Source organism: Cynoglossus semilaevis, chromosome 14, assembly GCF_000523025.1.
Source record: "Cynoglossus semilaevis isolate Cse_v1.0 chromosome 14, Cse_v1.0, whole genome shotgun sequence".
NCBI lineage: Eukaryota > Metazoa > Chordata > Actinopteri > Pleuronectiformes > Cynoglossidae > Cynoglossus > Cynoglossus semilaevis.
This window is the reverse complement of record NC_024320.1, coordinates 3,932,581-3,946,813: the sequence shown is the minus strand read 5'-3', so window position 1 is coordinate 3,946,813 and position 14,233 is coordinate 3,932,581. Positions and strand designations below refer to the sequence as shown.

The window sequence follows — 14,233 nt, the reverse complement described above, 5'->3', positions numbered from 1 at the left end:
GGGGACAGCCATTTGTAGTGATTCTGACAAAAGCATTCACTCAACCAATGGACAGCCTGTCCATTGGTGGAGTTCTTTAACTTTTCTTTAACTTTTAGCCTTGATACCAGAGCAACATATAAATGCTCTTATGACCGACCTTTGTTTAGCCACAAAAGACTATAATGGGATTACTAACAATACTACGATACCACACCGCACTGATGGTGTGATTGCTAGCTCGATACCTGGTCTTTGGGTGTGGGTTCCCTTCCATCCATCTGGCTATTCTTTAGCCATTTCTGAGCTAATGTTTGGCTGTTATTTAGCTTTTTCTATTTTATCCAATATTCCAATATTTGAGAAATTTCTAGAATAGACAAGACTGGACAAACAATATGAGGCTGTATCCGTCCTGAACAGTCACTAAAGCACCAAGCTATTGTTGTGGTGGCCGTTGCCCACGTGGGCCAGTCCTCCTCAGCAGCGCCCCAGAGGGGGAAACCCTTGAGACGAGCCTCAACAAAAGCTTCTCTCCACGAGTGGCGGAGGTCCTCACTGCTCTCTGTGCTGCTTAAACTGTGCTAATTCTCCCAGAGTAGGCCATTTTAATGGGATTGGGGAAGGATAGGCTACTGTACGAGGTGCCCATTCTGCTGCGACAACACTAAGTACCAGACCTAAATCTCTCTCCACACACGGTCACAGCACTGCACCGTACTTTTCACTAAATAGCTGTTTCCCGATAATCCGGCTTTGGGGCTTAAATCTCTTTTGGTCCATGAAAAGCGCAGTTCCATTCAATACAGACTGACAAACATGAGCCCATTTCTACAGCAGCACTGAAAACTGGGTGGATATGATAGAGCCATGATAGAAGTGGAGACCTGTGACTAGAGTGTTCTAATGTAGGCTAACTTGTTTTGCTATATTTTGATGATTTTACACAAGATTCCAGACTGATCATTAAATGGACATTTGAAAAGGTTTTTAAATTTTAATGAAAACAAAGCTAATTTAAAGCCACTACTGATATGTTTGGGCACTCACCATAAGGATATATTTGCTATATTTTGCAGTTTTAAGCTTTTAATTAGATATTTTTCCATAGTTAAACTACTTGTTCAGCCATCTGTTGGTACACTTATCCTTAAGCCCAGAGATTCTGAACCTTTCTGATGTTAAGGCCAAGTTAATATAGGAAAAGTGAAAAAAAACTATTAAATATTAGATTTGATTAAGTCAAGATTGTACCTTTGCAAGACTGTAATTTACCGAAGGGAACTCCCGAGGGATTAATAAAGTTCTATCTATCTTTCTTTCTATCAAAAATGTAGTCTTTTGGTCTTCTTGCTACTGCTAGCGTAGACAGACGACAATCTTCTTCTCGCTATATTGGAGCTTGTTAAAGAACTAACTGATGCACCTCTTCTCGCTATATTGGAGCTTGTTAAAGCACCGCTGATGCACCGCTGCCACCATTTGGTCAAAAGCTGCGTTTTAACTGAGCTTCTCTTGGATAACATATCTCCAAAGTTTTCGGTCGATAACATATGCTGTCCCGCAGGGTTTGCAGCCAAATAAACTGAAAGTTTTAGTGGCCCTTAAAGCCCAAGTTTGGGCCACAACCCCATGGTTAAGAATCACTGCTTTGGCCATTTTTATTTAACCTACATTTCTTTAGGGGGGATTAATTTAGTTGGGTTTTTCATTATCCAGTATTAGGTAAATAAGGCTTTTAAAATCAAGACACAAGGCATCGTGGTTTACTTATAGTAACCTGAAACCCTCAGTTTGTGTCATTGTCGACATCATGCACTTCTTCCCATTAAGATTAGGATGTAGTTAACTTTAGCAATGCAGTTTGTAGTGTTTCTTACTTGTTGATGTACTGCATTATGTTTCCAGGCCAGGCCAACTGGACCTTCAGCTGTCCTCTGTGCTCTACGAAGAAGTCAACCAGTGTCCTTGTCACCGTGGCCGATGTGTGGAAGAAAAACGCCGGTATCCACAAGATGGCGTTGTCCAGCTTCTTCAGGCTCAGGAAGAAGTTGTTCCTGTCCTGAACCGTCAGTAAATTGTTGTAGTATTTCTCCAGGATGCTGGGATTGAAGGTGGTCATGTTGGTCCGCCTTCCCACGTCCTTTTTGAAGACCTCGGTCGGGGCGAAGTTGCAGCGGAAAACAAAGTCGAACTTCTCAATCTGAGGTCCACAGCGCGAGCCCGTGAGGATGCCACTGTTGCCTACTACAGCGCACACGTTGTAGTGTTTGTTGACAATGGGCGAGACCTCGGGGAGGAGTGAGCGGAAGTTCTCGCCTATGGAGAAGACGTACTTGTGGCTGGAGTAGTCGTAATGCATCAGCTGCCCAATTTTGACCGCGTTTCGTGTCAGCGTGAAGTTGTGGGGGATGTCGATGTACTGAGAGATCTCCTGTCTGTGGAACAGATGTTTTTTTATCGTCACACGCTAAACTAAAGAAACACCGTTTAACTTCATTCAACATCAAATGTGTTTTTGTAGACCTTACCTCTGCTGTGTGAATGCAGTGCTATTGTACTTCCATCTAGGGGAGTTCGGCAGGTCCTCGCTGAGGTTGTTGGTTAAAGAAGTAAAGGCTGGGTCCAGATACTTCATGGCCATCTGGGAGCTACACAAAGAAAACAAATTTTACTGCAAATGTATCGTTCTTTTAAATAAAGGGAATCTTACGCCTTTGTTGTGCGTGTTGCAGCAGAAGCTGGATTTTTTTTTTGTTGCGTTAGTTTCTGAAAATGGTTTCATCAGAGAAAATATGTTGTGACCTTGTGAAAGCAGATCAGAAACATTTCATCCATTTTCTCTTTTGTTAAAATAATTTCAGCAGCGGATCATGCTTTAGGGCAGCCAAACCAAAGCAGCGAACAGCTCATCCAACTACAAAGAACGTGTAAGTTGGCAAAAAAAACAACAACAACAACAAAAAAAAACTTTTACTATTACTACTATTACATTACTTGTCTCAAGGCTCGCCATTAAGTAGGAGGGGTTGGAAAGCAGTTAGGTGAATACAAAGGTGAGAGGGCGTGGGGTGGGCTCTCAGTTGGGTTGGGAGAGGGTTCAATATTTGGATGGTCTTGGTTGGGTCTATATATATTTATATATATATGTACACAAGCATTCAAAAGTTTGGGGTCACCCATACAATTTTGTTTTTTTCTATTAAAACCTCTTCAGTTTCAAAATTAACAGAAAATGTAAGATTAAAAACAATTATTTTTCATTGAAATAATAATTTTGCCCTTCAATTATACATTAGCCTTCTAATGTGATTAGCAAACAAAATCTACCAATCCAGTGGAATGATGGTTGCAGGAAATAGGCCCTTATTCATTAAAAGCATTAATAATGCATAGGTTGTATTTCTGATTTTCCTTCAAAAATAAGGAGGTTTTAAGTGACCCTAACGTTTTTAATGGTAGTGTATATATATATATATAGGAAGGTGGAAGGTGGTAGAGAGCTCCATTAGGTTGATAGCGTAGTTGCTACAGTGGATAGGTAGGCGTGCAGACAGGCAGTTTGCTGGGTTGGAGGTTGCAAGTTTAGGAGGATAGATAGATGAGAAGAAGGGGATTTGAAGGTTGAAAGTTGTGATGTATAGACGGATGGATGGATTAAAGGTCCATATAAACAAAGGGTGGATAAATGGATGGATGGGTGGATGGATTGATAGCTGAATGGATAAAATAAATTAAATGTATGAATGAAGGGATGAGTGAAAGGAAGGATAGATGGATAGAAGGATAGATGGATGGATGAGTGGGTAGATGGATGGATGGGTGGATGGATAGATGGATAGAAGATAGATGGATGATGATGGATGGGTGCATGGATGGATAGATGGATGGATGGATGGATGAATAGATGGATGGATGGATAGATGGATAGAAGATAGATGGATGATGATGGATGGGTGGATGGATAGATGGATGGATGGATGGATAGATGGATAGATGATAGATGGATGATGGATGATGGATGGGTGGATGGATGGATGGATAGATGGATGGATAGATAGATAGATAGATGGATGGATGGATGGATAGATAGATGGATGGATGGATAGATAGATGGCTAGATGGATAGATGGATGGATGGATAGATGGATGGATAGATGGATAGATGGATAGATGATAGATGGATGATGGGTGGATGGATGGATGGGTGGATGGATAGATGGATGGATGGATGGATGGATGGATGCTGTAAAACTTGGCCACTGTTGCTCGTGATTCACCTCAGGTCTGGTTTGCGAGGCGGTCTCTCGCTGCAGCGGGAAGGTGGAACAGAGACAACAACATGAACTCACTCACTCTTTTTTCCATTATGTGTTGTAAAGGTTAAAGCAAGATTAAATTCTGTAAAGTCCATTCATGCAAAAATATATTGGGGTTTTTTCATACTTAACAGTACAAACTCAAATGATTACACCTGAACAACAACAAACCGTGGAAACACAGTGTAGATTCCTACAAGTCAAAGTAGAGTTGCATTTTCACGTGGGCTACGATCCTTGAGGACAGGATCTGAAGGGGAGAAACACGGCTTCCAACCTTCCATAATTTCACACCGTTGTGAAAAAAATGGTGCTTATGTATTTATGTGAAATATGAGTCTTCCATCTGCTCTCTGACCAGCGGTTTTTCAGATGCGGTGACATGTTGAAGGGCAGACAGACCATTACCCATGCATCCACTGCCTCCAAAGCAAACTCCTCTGAATCACCGCACTCCTGATGATAAACTCCGACTCAAACTAACACAAGTTTTCTTTTTCTCCTCCAAACGCTGCTCTCCTTCAGATCTAACTCACTCTGAGTGTAACCTTGGCCTGTGGTGACAGGGAGTGAGGAGGAAAATGATAACTGGCAGCGGGAAATGAACGCGGCCTCTTTGCAGCTGTAAATCAGAGGCAATGGTGACTTGCTGGCCTCAAGGACCCCCCCATCAGTCGGGCGGCTGTTTCAGAATCAGCCTCGAGAGCCAGTGGACAACTGAGATTTACACTGTGTTACATTCAATGTCAGAAGTAGAGATTTGAGATTTTCTTCCAGCTACACCACACCATGAATGGCTCGTTTTTTTTGATCAAGGAACGAGTACCAGGAACTTTACAACCAGCAGTTTCATTAGCGCATTTCTGGTGCACAGTACCAGAGTCACATTAATCTTTCGCCAGGAACTATAGCTCTTATTTTAGGGTCTGTTTCACTACAGTTTAAGTACCAGAACATGACAGATATCTAATGCACTAAACAGGTATTGGCAAAACTTAAGACCTCCAGACTCCACGATTTGATACCTTATATCACTACGATCAGAGAAAAGTAACATGTCACAGCTTTTTATAGCCACAGTTAAGCACTTTTTTGTTTTTGCAAACCATATACTTTACATGTACATTTCTAAAGCCATTTCTGGGGCTTCACAATCCAGAAGTTCCCTGAGTTTCCATCACAATTACAGCACCATCAAGAACATGAAAACGGGTCTTCGAACGTGAAAGAGTTCAGCACCATCAAGAACATGAAAACGGGTATTCGAACATGGAAGAAAAAAAAACCCAAGTCTTCAATAATCAAACTAACAGACTCTCACATCCAAGACAATAAAAACAATTCTCATAACTTGAATAAATACCTACAAATCAGGTTTTGTGGCCCCAAATATCAAACGGCATTCTAAACATTTTCAATGTCGCTGCCGGGGATTTGTGGTACATTGGTCAGAGCTGCCTCTGCCATTAGTAGATCTAAGTAGATCTCCATGTCCAAGTTTTCTCTATTAAGCTTGGCAAATGAAAACAATTAAATAAAGAAGTCAGGGTACTTCGAAGTCCTATTTTGATTTGCTTCAAGGTTCACTCACTGACTCTTGAATACACGTACAGACAAATCCTGGATCACTGGGAGATGGGGGAGTGATCAGTGCTGGTCTGGAATTGGGAATGCCACCATTAAGTGAACGATTAAATTTGTCTTCGAAGGTGGAGTCGATAAAACTTTTTGTTTTATAACCACTGTTATCAACCAAGTGCTTTAAGTCTAAACACAGTACTGTCAATGCAGCACACACTCTTGATGTCAGCAAAACACCATGAATTGTTGCAGGTGTTTGCAGATGATGCGTCACTTTTGATTAAACAGCATCAAAAAGAGGGCGCCAAAAGAGGGCCAAACCAAACTTTTGAATCCCTCATTGAACCTCTCACGTTCTTTGACAACGAAATTAAAAACATTAGCTGTTTTATTGAAATACCTTATGGTAATAGAAAATACTCTACTCTTAAGTAACTAAGGGGGGTAGAGTGGAAGGTGGGGGGGCTGGATGCCAGTGAGTGAATAAGCTGATCCAGTTCACAGCTGTGGGATTAAGTGACAGATGCCCTGGTTTTCTTCATACTGATACTCACTGACTGAAGAACCGGGAGCATGTTTACTCGTTTTAGAGACTAAATACTCACATACACTGATAACATCTGCACCAGTCTACCTCTGCCTTGAGAAAGCAGTGTTTTTAATGGACCAGTCTACCTCTGCCTTGAGAAAGCAAAAGTGTCTTTTCTGACCCACTCAGAAAAAAACCCCAAAAAGCTTAAAGGCGGGAAAACAGGAAATGTTTTTCTATTACTATATATATAGTAATATTTTTAATGTTTCACTGTGTACTAGGGTTAGAGTTCCACATTACACACCTAACCAAACCAACATGAGACACAAGGCCTTTCACAGTTGGTGGAATGTGGGCCACAGGCCCTATAGGTTAGCTTAAGTTCTATGGAATAAAAGTGTCGACATAATCTCCCAGCCTACCTCACTTTTGGACATCCATCCAACCATACTACACACCGGTGTACGTACCACGCAATACTGCCCAACCTACCTCCCTAACCCACAAACATTCCTTCTGATCCTCGTGTCAATCCAATGACCCAGCTACCTTCTTAGCTCACATTCAACCCACCATCTTACCAACCTAAAAATATAGTCACCAACCAACATTACCGTCTGACCCATCATTGTACCCACCAACCGACCTTCCTACAAACCAATCTCTGGGTTCATGGACAACGTGTAGCCCATGTGTACAGCCCCTGACTTGTGGACACGATGAGGACATTGACAGGTTAACAGATTCAGCCATAACATACAGTCTATGGTTCACTCTTGGGTGTTTGAACCGTTAGACGTCACTGACTCTTACGTACTGCACCTTTAAATGCAGCAGTTTTTCCATCGGGTCAGCAGATACTGATACATCAGGAACACGCAGAGCCGTTACATCAGGGGTAACAGCATATGAATAATAAAATGAAAGACAGACACTGCCACAGCTGCTGACATCAGCAGCTTCACACCCTCCCCGTGAACTCACCGGAACCCTGCGTGGAACATGTACATCCTGGGCCCTCCGTTAGGTCCATATCTGGGGGTGCTGATCAGGAAGTCCTTCTTGATGGACACGTAGCTGATGAGTGACAGGATGAGCAGCGCCACGCTGAACATGATGAGCCCCAGCGCGCTGACGAGGCGCACCATCCTGCCTCTGTGCGGGGAGCGGCCGCAGCGGTACCAGCGGCAGACTCGGCGGCAGCAGCAGCTGCTGCAGCAGCGGCCCTGGAGCAGAAGGTCGGAGGAGAAGGAGGAAGAGGGGGAGGATTAGAAGAAGAAGAAGGGAAGAGGAGGAGGTGGACAGCGCGCCGCATCAGCGGCAGAGCGAAGGCGGAAACGACGCTCGCATTTTACGCAGAGCTTCGGGCAATGCAGGCGCGGTGACGTGCGGATGGAGCCTCATCGGCGGCGCTGCTGCGACGGCGCAACAGTGACAGGCGTCGATCCGCTCCTCAAAGGAGCCACGGTGGTTACAGAGGTCACATGAGGAGCGGCAACAACATCCATGAAAAACGTTAATTTCATTAGCCCGAAAACGAGGAGGAAGATGGAAGCAAAGGGGAAGAGGAGGAGGTAGCGACGCGGCTGCTGAGGACAGACGCAGGAATGTGACGCACAGACAAGACACAAGGAAGAGAAGGAGGAGAGGGGGATATCCTGGTGGGCTCTCTGTGGACTCCTGCTCAAATTACAGCCGGGTTCATGACCTCACCGCTGCAAAGAGGAAGCAGGAGGAGGATGCAGTCCTTCTGCTCCTTGTCTGCATCCGTCTCTGTCCTCCGCTCCTCCCTCTGCTGCCTCTCTCATTTCCCTCATAAATTAAAGCCGAGTGTGGCTTTAAGAGGACGCGGCTCTCGTATCATGGTAATCAGATCAACATCAGCAGCAGCAGCAGCAGCATCAGTAGCTGCATGTGAGTCCTGATGGAGGCAGAGAAACAGAGGCGTCAAGTATCTGGAATCAAACATCAGCCGAAGACTTACACACAGAGAGACTGTGTTCGACTGCGACACTAGTCCAACATCTGCATGGTGTCTTTTTATGAACCTCATATTTGAATTGTTCAGGTGAAAGGGTCACAAACTTCTCTCTGCACCATCCTGGAGCCCTCACTGAAGTTTCACACCTCTAAAACTCGATGGTTCTTAGGACCAGAGTGTGGAGCTGGAGCTGATCTTAACCTCAGCCAATCGCAGGGCCACATGTAGAGACAAACGACAGTTTACGTTCATATTCAAACCCATTGTCAAACTTTTTGGAATCAAGGTTGTGTATCCACAAGAATGACATCATCATCTCCTGCTGATGTTACTCAGTCTGCATCTGATTGGTTGGTCCACTGATGAGCATCACTTTTTACTGTTGCTGCTAAATACTGTAAATTCATACTCTGCACGTCATATACTTACAAATACTGCGGAACCTCGGTTTTTGAACTTCATTTGTTCCTGAAGGCCGTTCGTGGACGGAAAAATTCAAAAACTGAAACAGTTGTCCCCATAGGAATCAATGTAAAATGGATTGATCCGTTTCCGGACGGTTCCCGGATGATTGCTTATTCAAACTTTTTCAGCAGTATTTTGTGTACAGGTTCATACACGATACCAACAAAATATAATTAGATCTAACAAAAAAGATGAACACAACTGAATAAAGAATGAAGCTATAAATAGGAAAGGCAATTTCTTTCATCCTTACTGGAGCTGAGGAGTTGCGATTGAGCAATGTTGGCTTCGCTTTCTCACACATTATTCTACTACTGGTATGTATCTAAGTACTATCGCCGGCCAAAGGCTTTTCATTGATCCAAATCACTAGCAACCTTTCCACTTCTCCTAACTTCTTCTTCTTCTTCTAGTGACTGTGATCCTGGTGATCAAAGTCACTCCTTTGACAACCGTAGCTTCTTTTATTCCATTCTTGTGCTCCATAATGGTTCAAAACGACGACTTTGCTAAACCATACCGTGAAGCAGGACCTGAAACATGAGCGCTATTTTCATGCTTCCGTATAAACTGTAATCACTTCTATTGTTGTTAACACTGTTGTTTAGGTCCCATGGTGGTTTATGGAATAAAAAAATCAGACACGCTCAATCACTTGCTGCCAGCCTGATATTGTTGGCTTGTTCAGCAACTGAGTTGGTATGGTATGGCAACCGGGGGCAATTTTTGGTAAAACATTGTGTTCGACAACTGGGGTTCCACTGTATATAAAACCTACCCCAGAGACATTTTAGCAGCTGTCAATCAAGTCAAGTCAACGAAGATGCGTCAGCTCAAATATTATAAAATAATACAGTTGTTTGAGGAGGTGTGTGAAGTTTTAGTCATAATTTTAAAGGGAATAATAATTAGTTGAAAAAATAGTTTTATCCGTAATTTTTTTTTTCTAATTTTTTTCAATCAATTTCTAGACATTGTGGACAATCTCATTTGAATTCCAGACGACCCTGCTCTATATGTACGTCTCACACTACACATTTATTTCTCCTGCTCCTTTTAGCTGCTCTCCTCAGGAGCTGTAACACCACAATTTCTCTCTCAGTGATTAAAAAAGTATTTCTGATTTTTCTGACTCTGACATATGGCTTTAAATGGGGGAAAAAAGACTGGACATTAATAATAAACATCTGAAGACTGAGAACTGGACTACAATGGTCCCCTGGTATGACTCCAACCTTCACCTTCAAACTGACTCCACACCTTGCAACTCAACCACACTCTACCAAGTCTCCTGTTGCCCCCCCACCCCCAACTTGCAGCTTCAGCAGGTGAAATGGGCCAGGTAGCAGCTGCTTGATTAGGACAGGGACAATTTTCAGTTTGAAGGTATTTTCAGGCACAACACACAGCTTGGCTGCTGACAAAGCACTTTAGTGTAGCACAGGAACTCAACCACAGTCACTTTTGTAAAGGGCGATCTAAAAACGTGAGTAGTTTTTAGGTTGTTATTGCGAAGTAAGGTCTGTACCACAGATTTACTTCACAGCAGCCATCGTTCATTGCCTAAATGACCAAAAACCTGAGGTTTCCAACACATGCTAGGCAGGTCATCTGTGGCCCGTGGACACTGTGGATACTGTCTGTAAACCACTGTAGGAATTGTATCACAGTCATGTGTCTAAAGCAGAGAAAAACAATGATATGAAAATCGACAATGAATTGGAAAACAAATCCAAATCTAGGCAGTGACGCCTCCGCTGTCCTAGCAAATAATTCAAGCCAAAAAAAAGAAAACAGTGGAAAGTGCGGGACACATTTGGTGATAAGAGAATGTTTTCCAGCCACAGCAGGTTTACGTAACATGTCCTTCCTGACACCACTCAGCCCAGGATTTAGGAACAGATGGCCTGACACCACTCAGCCCAGGATTTAGGCACAGATAGAAAAAAAAAACTTTAGTTTGTATTCTCTGCTCATCAGACCCATGTATGTATCTAGAAATAAAATCTCCTCCCAGAGTTCAACATTGTGAACGTCAAAGAAAAAAACCATCAAAGCCCTAATACACCTACGTCAGAATATCACCCCAGTGGTCAATTAGGGTATCACAACCATCGCGCACATTCACATTGGCTTTATGTTGCTTGCATTTTGTTCATGCACAGTCGACGGTCAGTCAGCTCTTAAATAAAACCAGGTGGTGAATTGCTGCAATCACATTTTCATGTGAACTCCGATATGAAACCAATCAGTCTCACCACACAGTCAATTTATAATCAATAGACATTAGAGCGGAGTGGGCTGGTGGACCATCAACGGCTGCAGCTCAGCCTGAGCCAAAGGAGCGTGAAATAACACACACACACACACAGAGAAAGAGAGAGAGAGAGAGAGAGAGAGACACTGACAATCTCTCTTTATCACTGCACTCCAAATGACTCCATGATTAAATCATCCTAAATAAACTGCAGTGACTGAGACACAGATGTACTGTATATGATGTGACAGAGAACAGTATCGAATTACTTTTTTGGACATTTGATATGAAACTAAACTAAAATGTGTACTGTACATGTACGTGATATTGTAAGGACAATTGTCTTAATTTAGTTGTTCAGCCCAGGAGGTGGCGTTGAAACTATGTAGAGACTATGGACAGTACCAGGGATTGTGTGCATTTTTGCAGCCTAAGCAAGGTAGGTCACTAGGAAGTAGGGATGGCTTGATTCAACTTTCTTAAGTCTGATACTGTAACAGATAGATACTTAGACAGACTGACTGATTGACATATGGGCGGGCGGGCCAGTGGGAGGACGGACAGACGGGTGGATGGGCGGTCAGTTGGATGGACGTTATTGTTATCATGTAAATTGTTATAAGATTTCTATGAATACAAACTGTATATATGTATATTTATACATATACACTATAAATGCAAGTAGTTAAATATACACACATATACAGTACATACATATGTGTATATACATATAAATATATACTGTAAGTGTAAGTATTTAACAGTTATCCAGTTGAATAACTATAGATATATAAACAGGATATTTCAGCAGCTATAATGGCATATAAAGTGTATTATAACAAAATACTATATCAGAATATTATTATATATACTATTAGCTAGCTACAGTATGTAGAGAGATATGTAAATGAGATGGATAGGTATATACAGTACAATAGATATATACATACAGTATATGTATTAGCAGGTATTAACACAAACACATATAAATCAATGTAATCACACACACATAAAGATATACATATGTCTGTTTGTATGTATACATGCATGTGAAAGCTAGATGGATATACAGATTGTAGTTATCGTACGGTTATTATGCAGCTATTGCAAATTGTTGTTGAAAATACTCCCTTCCCCACCAGTGAAGAGTTAAACGGTTCAATTTCCCGTTGGACAAAGCAGTTTTTTTAAGTCTGTTGTTCCTGCTTTTTTTAAAGTAGGAGTCTGTGACCTAACACACTCCTCTGATTGCTAATGACAGAGTGCAGAGAATGAGTGGTACTGTTGAAGATGGAAAGCAGTTCACCAAGTGGTATTTTTTTGGTTCAATCCGATCAATATACATATATAATATATAATATATAAAATATAATATATAATATATGGTATAATATATAATATATGGTATAATATATAATGTATGGTATAATATATAATATACTGTATGTTATATTGTATAATATATAATATATAATATATATAATTTATTATATATATGTAATGTAATACAAGAGAGTAGTGATCATACTAAAGTCCTGTGTTTCAGGCAGATTATTAGCAGAAACTAGGAACAGCTACAGCTCAGGCAGATTATTAGCAGAAACTAGGATCAGTTACAGTTACAGTTACAACAAGTATGGTTATTTTTACTGTAGAGTCTAAAAATAGAAATAAAAAACCCCAACAGAATCTATGTGTATTTGAACAGCAGGAACTAGTACCAGAAAGTACATACAGTGCTATGAATTACAGTATTGGTTACTCACCAGGAACAGTGCCAGGAAATGTCATGGGTACCATTATAATTCTTCACCATCACCGAAACCTGTGAAAAACATAAAAAAAAAATTAAGATATTTTTACGTGTGTACCTCTTTAAGAAGACAACTATAATTTTGTACCCCATATGTTTTTCAGACACCAGTGCTCACAGAGGTGAACAGGAGCGGCTGCTCTAAAATATCACGTTTCACTGTACTGTTGGAAAAACACCATTTGATTTTCCCGGTGATTTAGTATCAGGGGTGAGTGTGACATAGCGTGTACTTGAGCCTTATTCACACTCTCTGTGAGTGTGTGGACGTCAGGTGACACCACTGAGCCCAGACAGTCAGGGTAAACGAAGCCGGGTCGGAACGTCCAAGGTCACACTGAGAAATCTACTTCCCACATTTCATAATTCATCATCACGACCTCGAGATTGAACCGGCGATATGGTGTGTTTGTGTGTGTGTGTGTGTGTGTGTGCTAATGGAGTAGGCTGCCATGCTTTGTTATTTCCACTGTATCGATGAAGGACACCAGACGAACAGTGCATCACTCATAGTTTAGACAGCAGACAGCTGTGTGTGTGTTTGTGTGTGTGTGTGTGACAGCACAGACAGACTGTAGCACAAGGCAAAACTGACCACAGCTGTGTCCAGACAGGGTAGGACCACGGAGCTGGATTCTCCAGGTCTTGGAGTCTGTGTCAAAAACCTTCATTTTCTCTATGGAGTTTTGTATGGGGAGTGTCCTGTTGACAGACTATTTACATTTAGACCTTGTCTCCGTTTTCTGACTGAATTGTAACTCATTCTTGGTCAAAATTATTTTTTTTTATTGCAGTTTAATTTTTATTTGGGATTTACTCAATGAAATATTTTAAACGCATTCTTTCAGTGAACTAATTCAGCTTCAATTCATTCTACAAAATACACTGTGTAATATTAACATTTCTATAACACAGTATATACTTTAACCCATTATCAAAATATATATTTTACGGGCTTTTATGGTATTTAAGACTTATGAAAATGTTTTACAATTAACACTTACAACATAAATTTATATTTACATCTACAATATATATAATATAGTGTATGATATACACTATATTATATTGTATTAATAATTATTATTATATAATAATATAATATATTGTATAATATACAATATATTATATATCTTGCATACTATACAATATATTGTATATATTGTATGTGTATTGTATGGTACAACACATATATAATATATTGTAACACATATATACAACACATATATAATATATTGTATATTATGCAATGCATATACATGTATATATGCTGTGTGTATATGTATATATATATATATATATATAT

At 41.0% G+C, this 14,233-nt stretch overlaps 2 protein-coding genes and 1 pseudogene across 8 annotated transcripts in view; 1 reads left to right on the top strand and 2 right to left on the bottom strand.

Annotated features, from left to right (window-relative positions):
* LOC112488113 (sia-alpha-2,3-Gal-beta-1,4-GlcNAc-R:alpha 2,8-sialyltransferase pseudogene) overlaps window positions 1-2,616 on the bottom strand; it is a 7,512-nt pseudogene extending 4,896 nt beyond the window's left edge.
* LOC103389163 (threonine synthase-like 2) overlaps window positions 1-14,233 on the top strand; it is a 649,915-nt gene that overhangs the window by 233,361 nt on the left and 402,321 nt on the right. The window lies entirely within an intron of this gene.
* The window catches only part of LOC103389202 (sia-alpha-2,3-Gal-beta-1,4-GlcNAc-R:alpha 2,8-sialyltransferase-like), an 18,136-nt gene continuing 5,191 nt past the window's right edge, over window positions 1,289-14,233 (bottom strand). Inside the window, exons 3-9 of one of the 7 annotated variants that reach the window (XM_025062844.1) lie at window positions 12,881-12,939; window positions 8,125-8,332; window positions 7,396-7,637; window positions 4,260-4,289; window positions 2,511-2,630; window positions 1,450-2,417; window positions 1,289-1,405 (exon numbers count right to left, since the gene is read on the bottom strand). In XM_025062844.1, coding sequence (XP_024918612.1) covers window positions 1,856-2,417; window positions 2,511-2,630; window positions 4,260-4,289; window positions 7,396-7,637; window positions 8,125-8,178 — 1,008 coding nt within the window. In that variant the 5' untranslated portion in view covers window positions 8,179-8,332; window positions 12,881-12,939 and the 3' untranslated portion in view covers window positions 1,289-1,405; window positions 1,450-1,855. Of the gene's footprint in view, window positions 1,406-1,449; window positions 2,418-2,510; window positions 2,631-4,259; window positions 4,290-7,395; window positions 7,638-8,124; window positions 9,697-12,880; window positions 12,940-14,233 lie in introns of those variants that run through there. The other 6 variants (XM_025062845.1, XM_025062846.1, XM_025062849.1 and 3 more) reach the window with 6 other exon arrangements.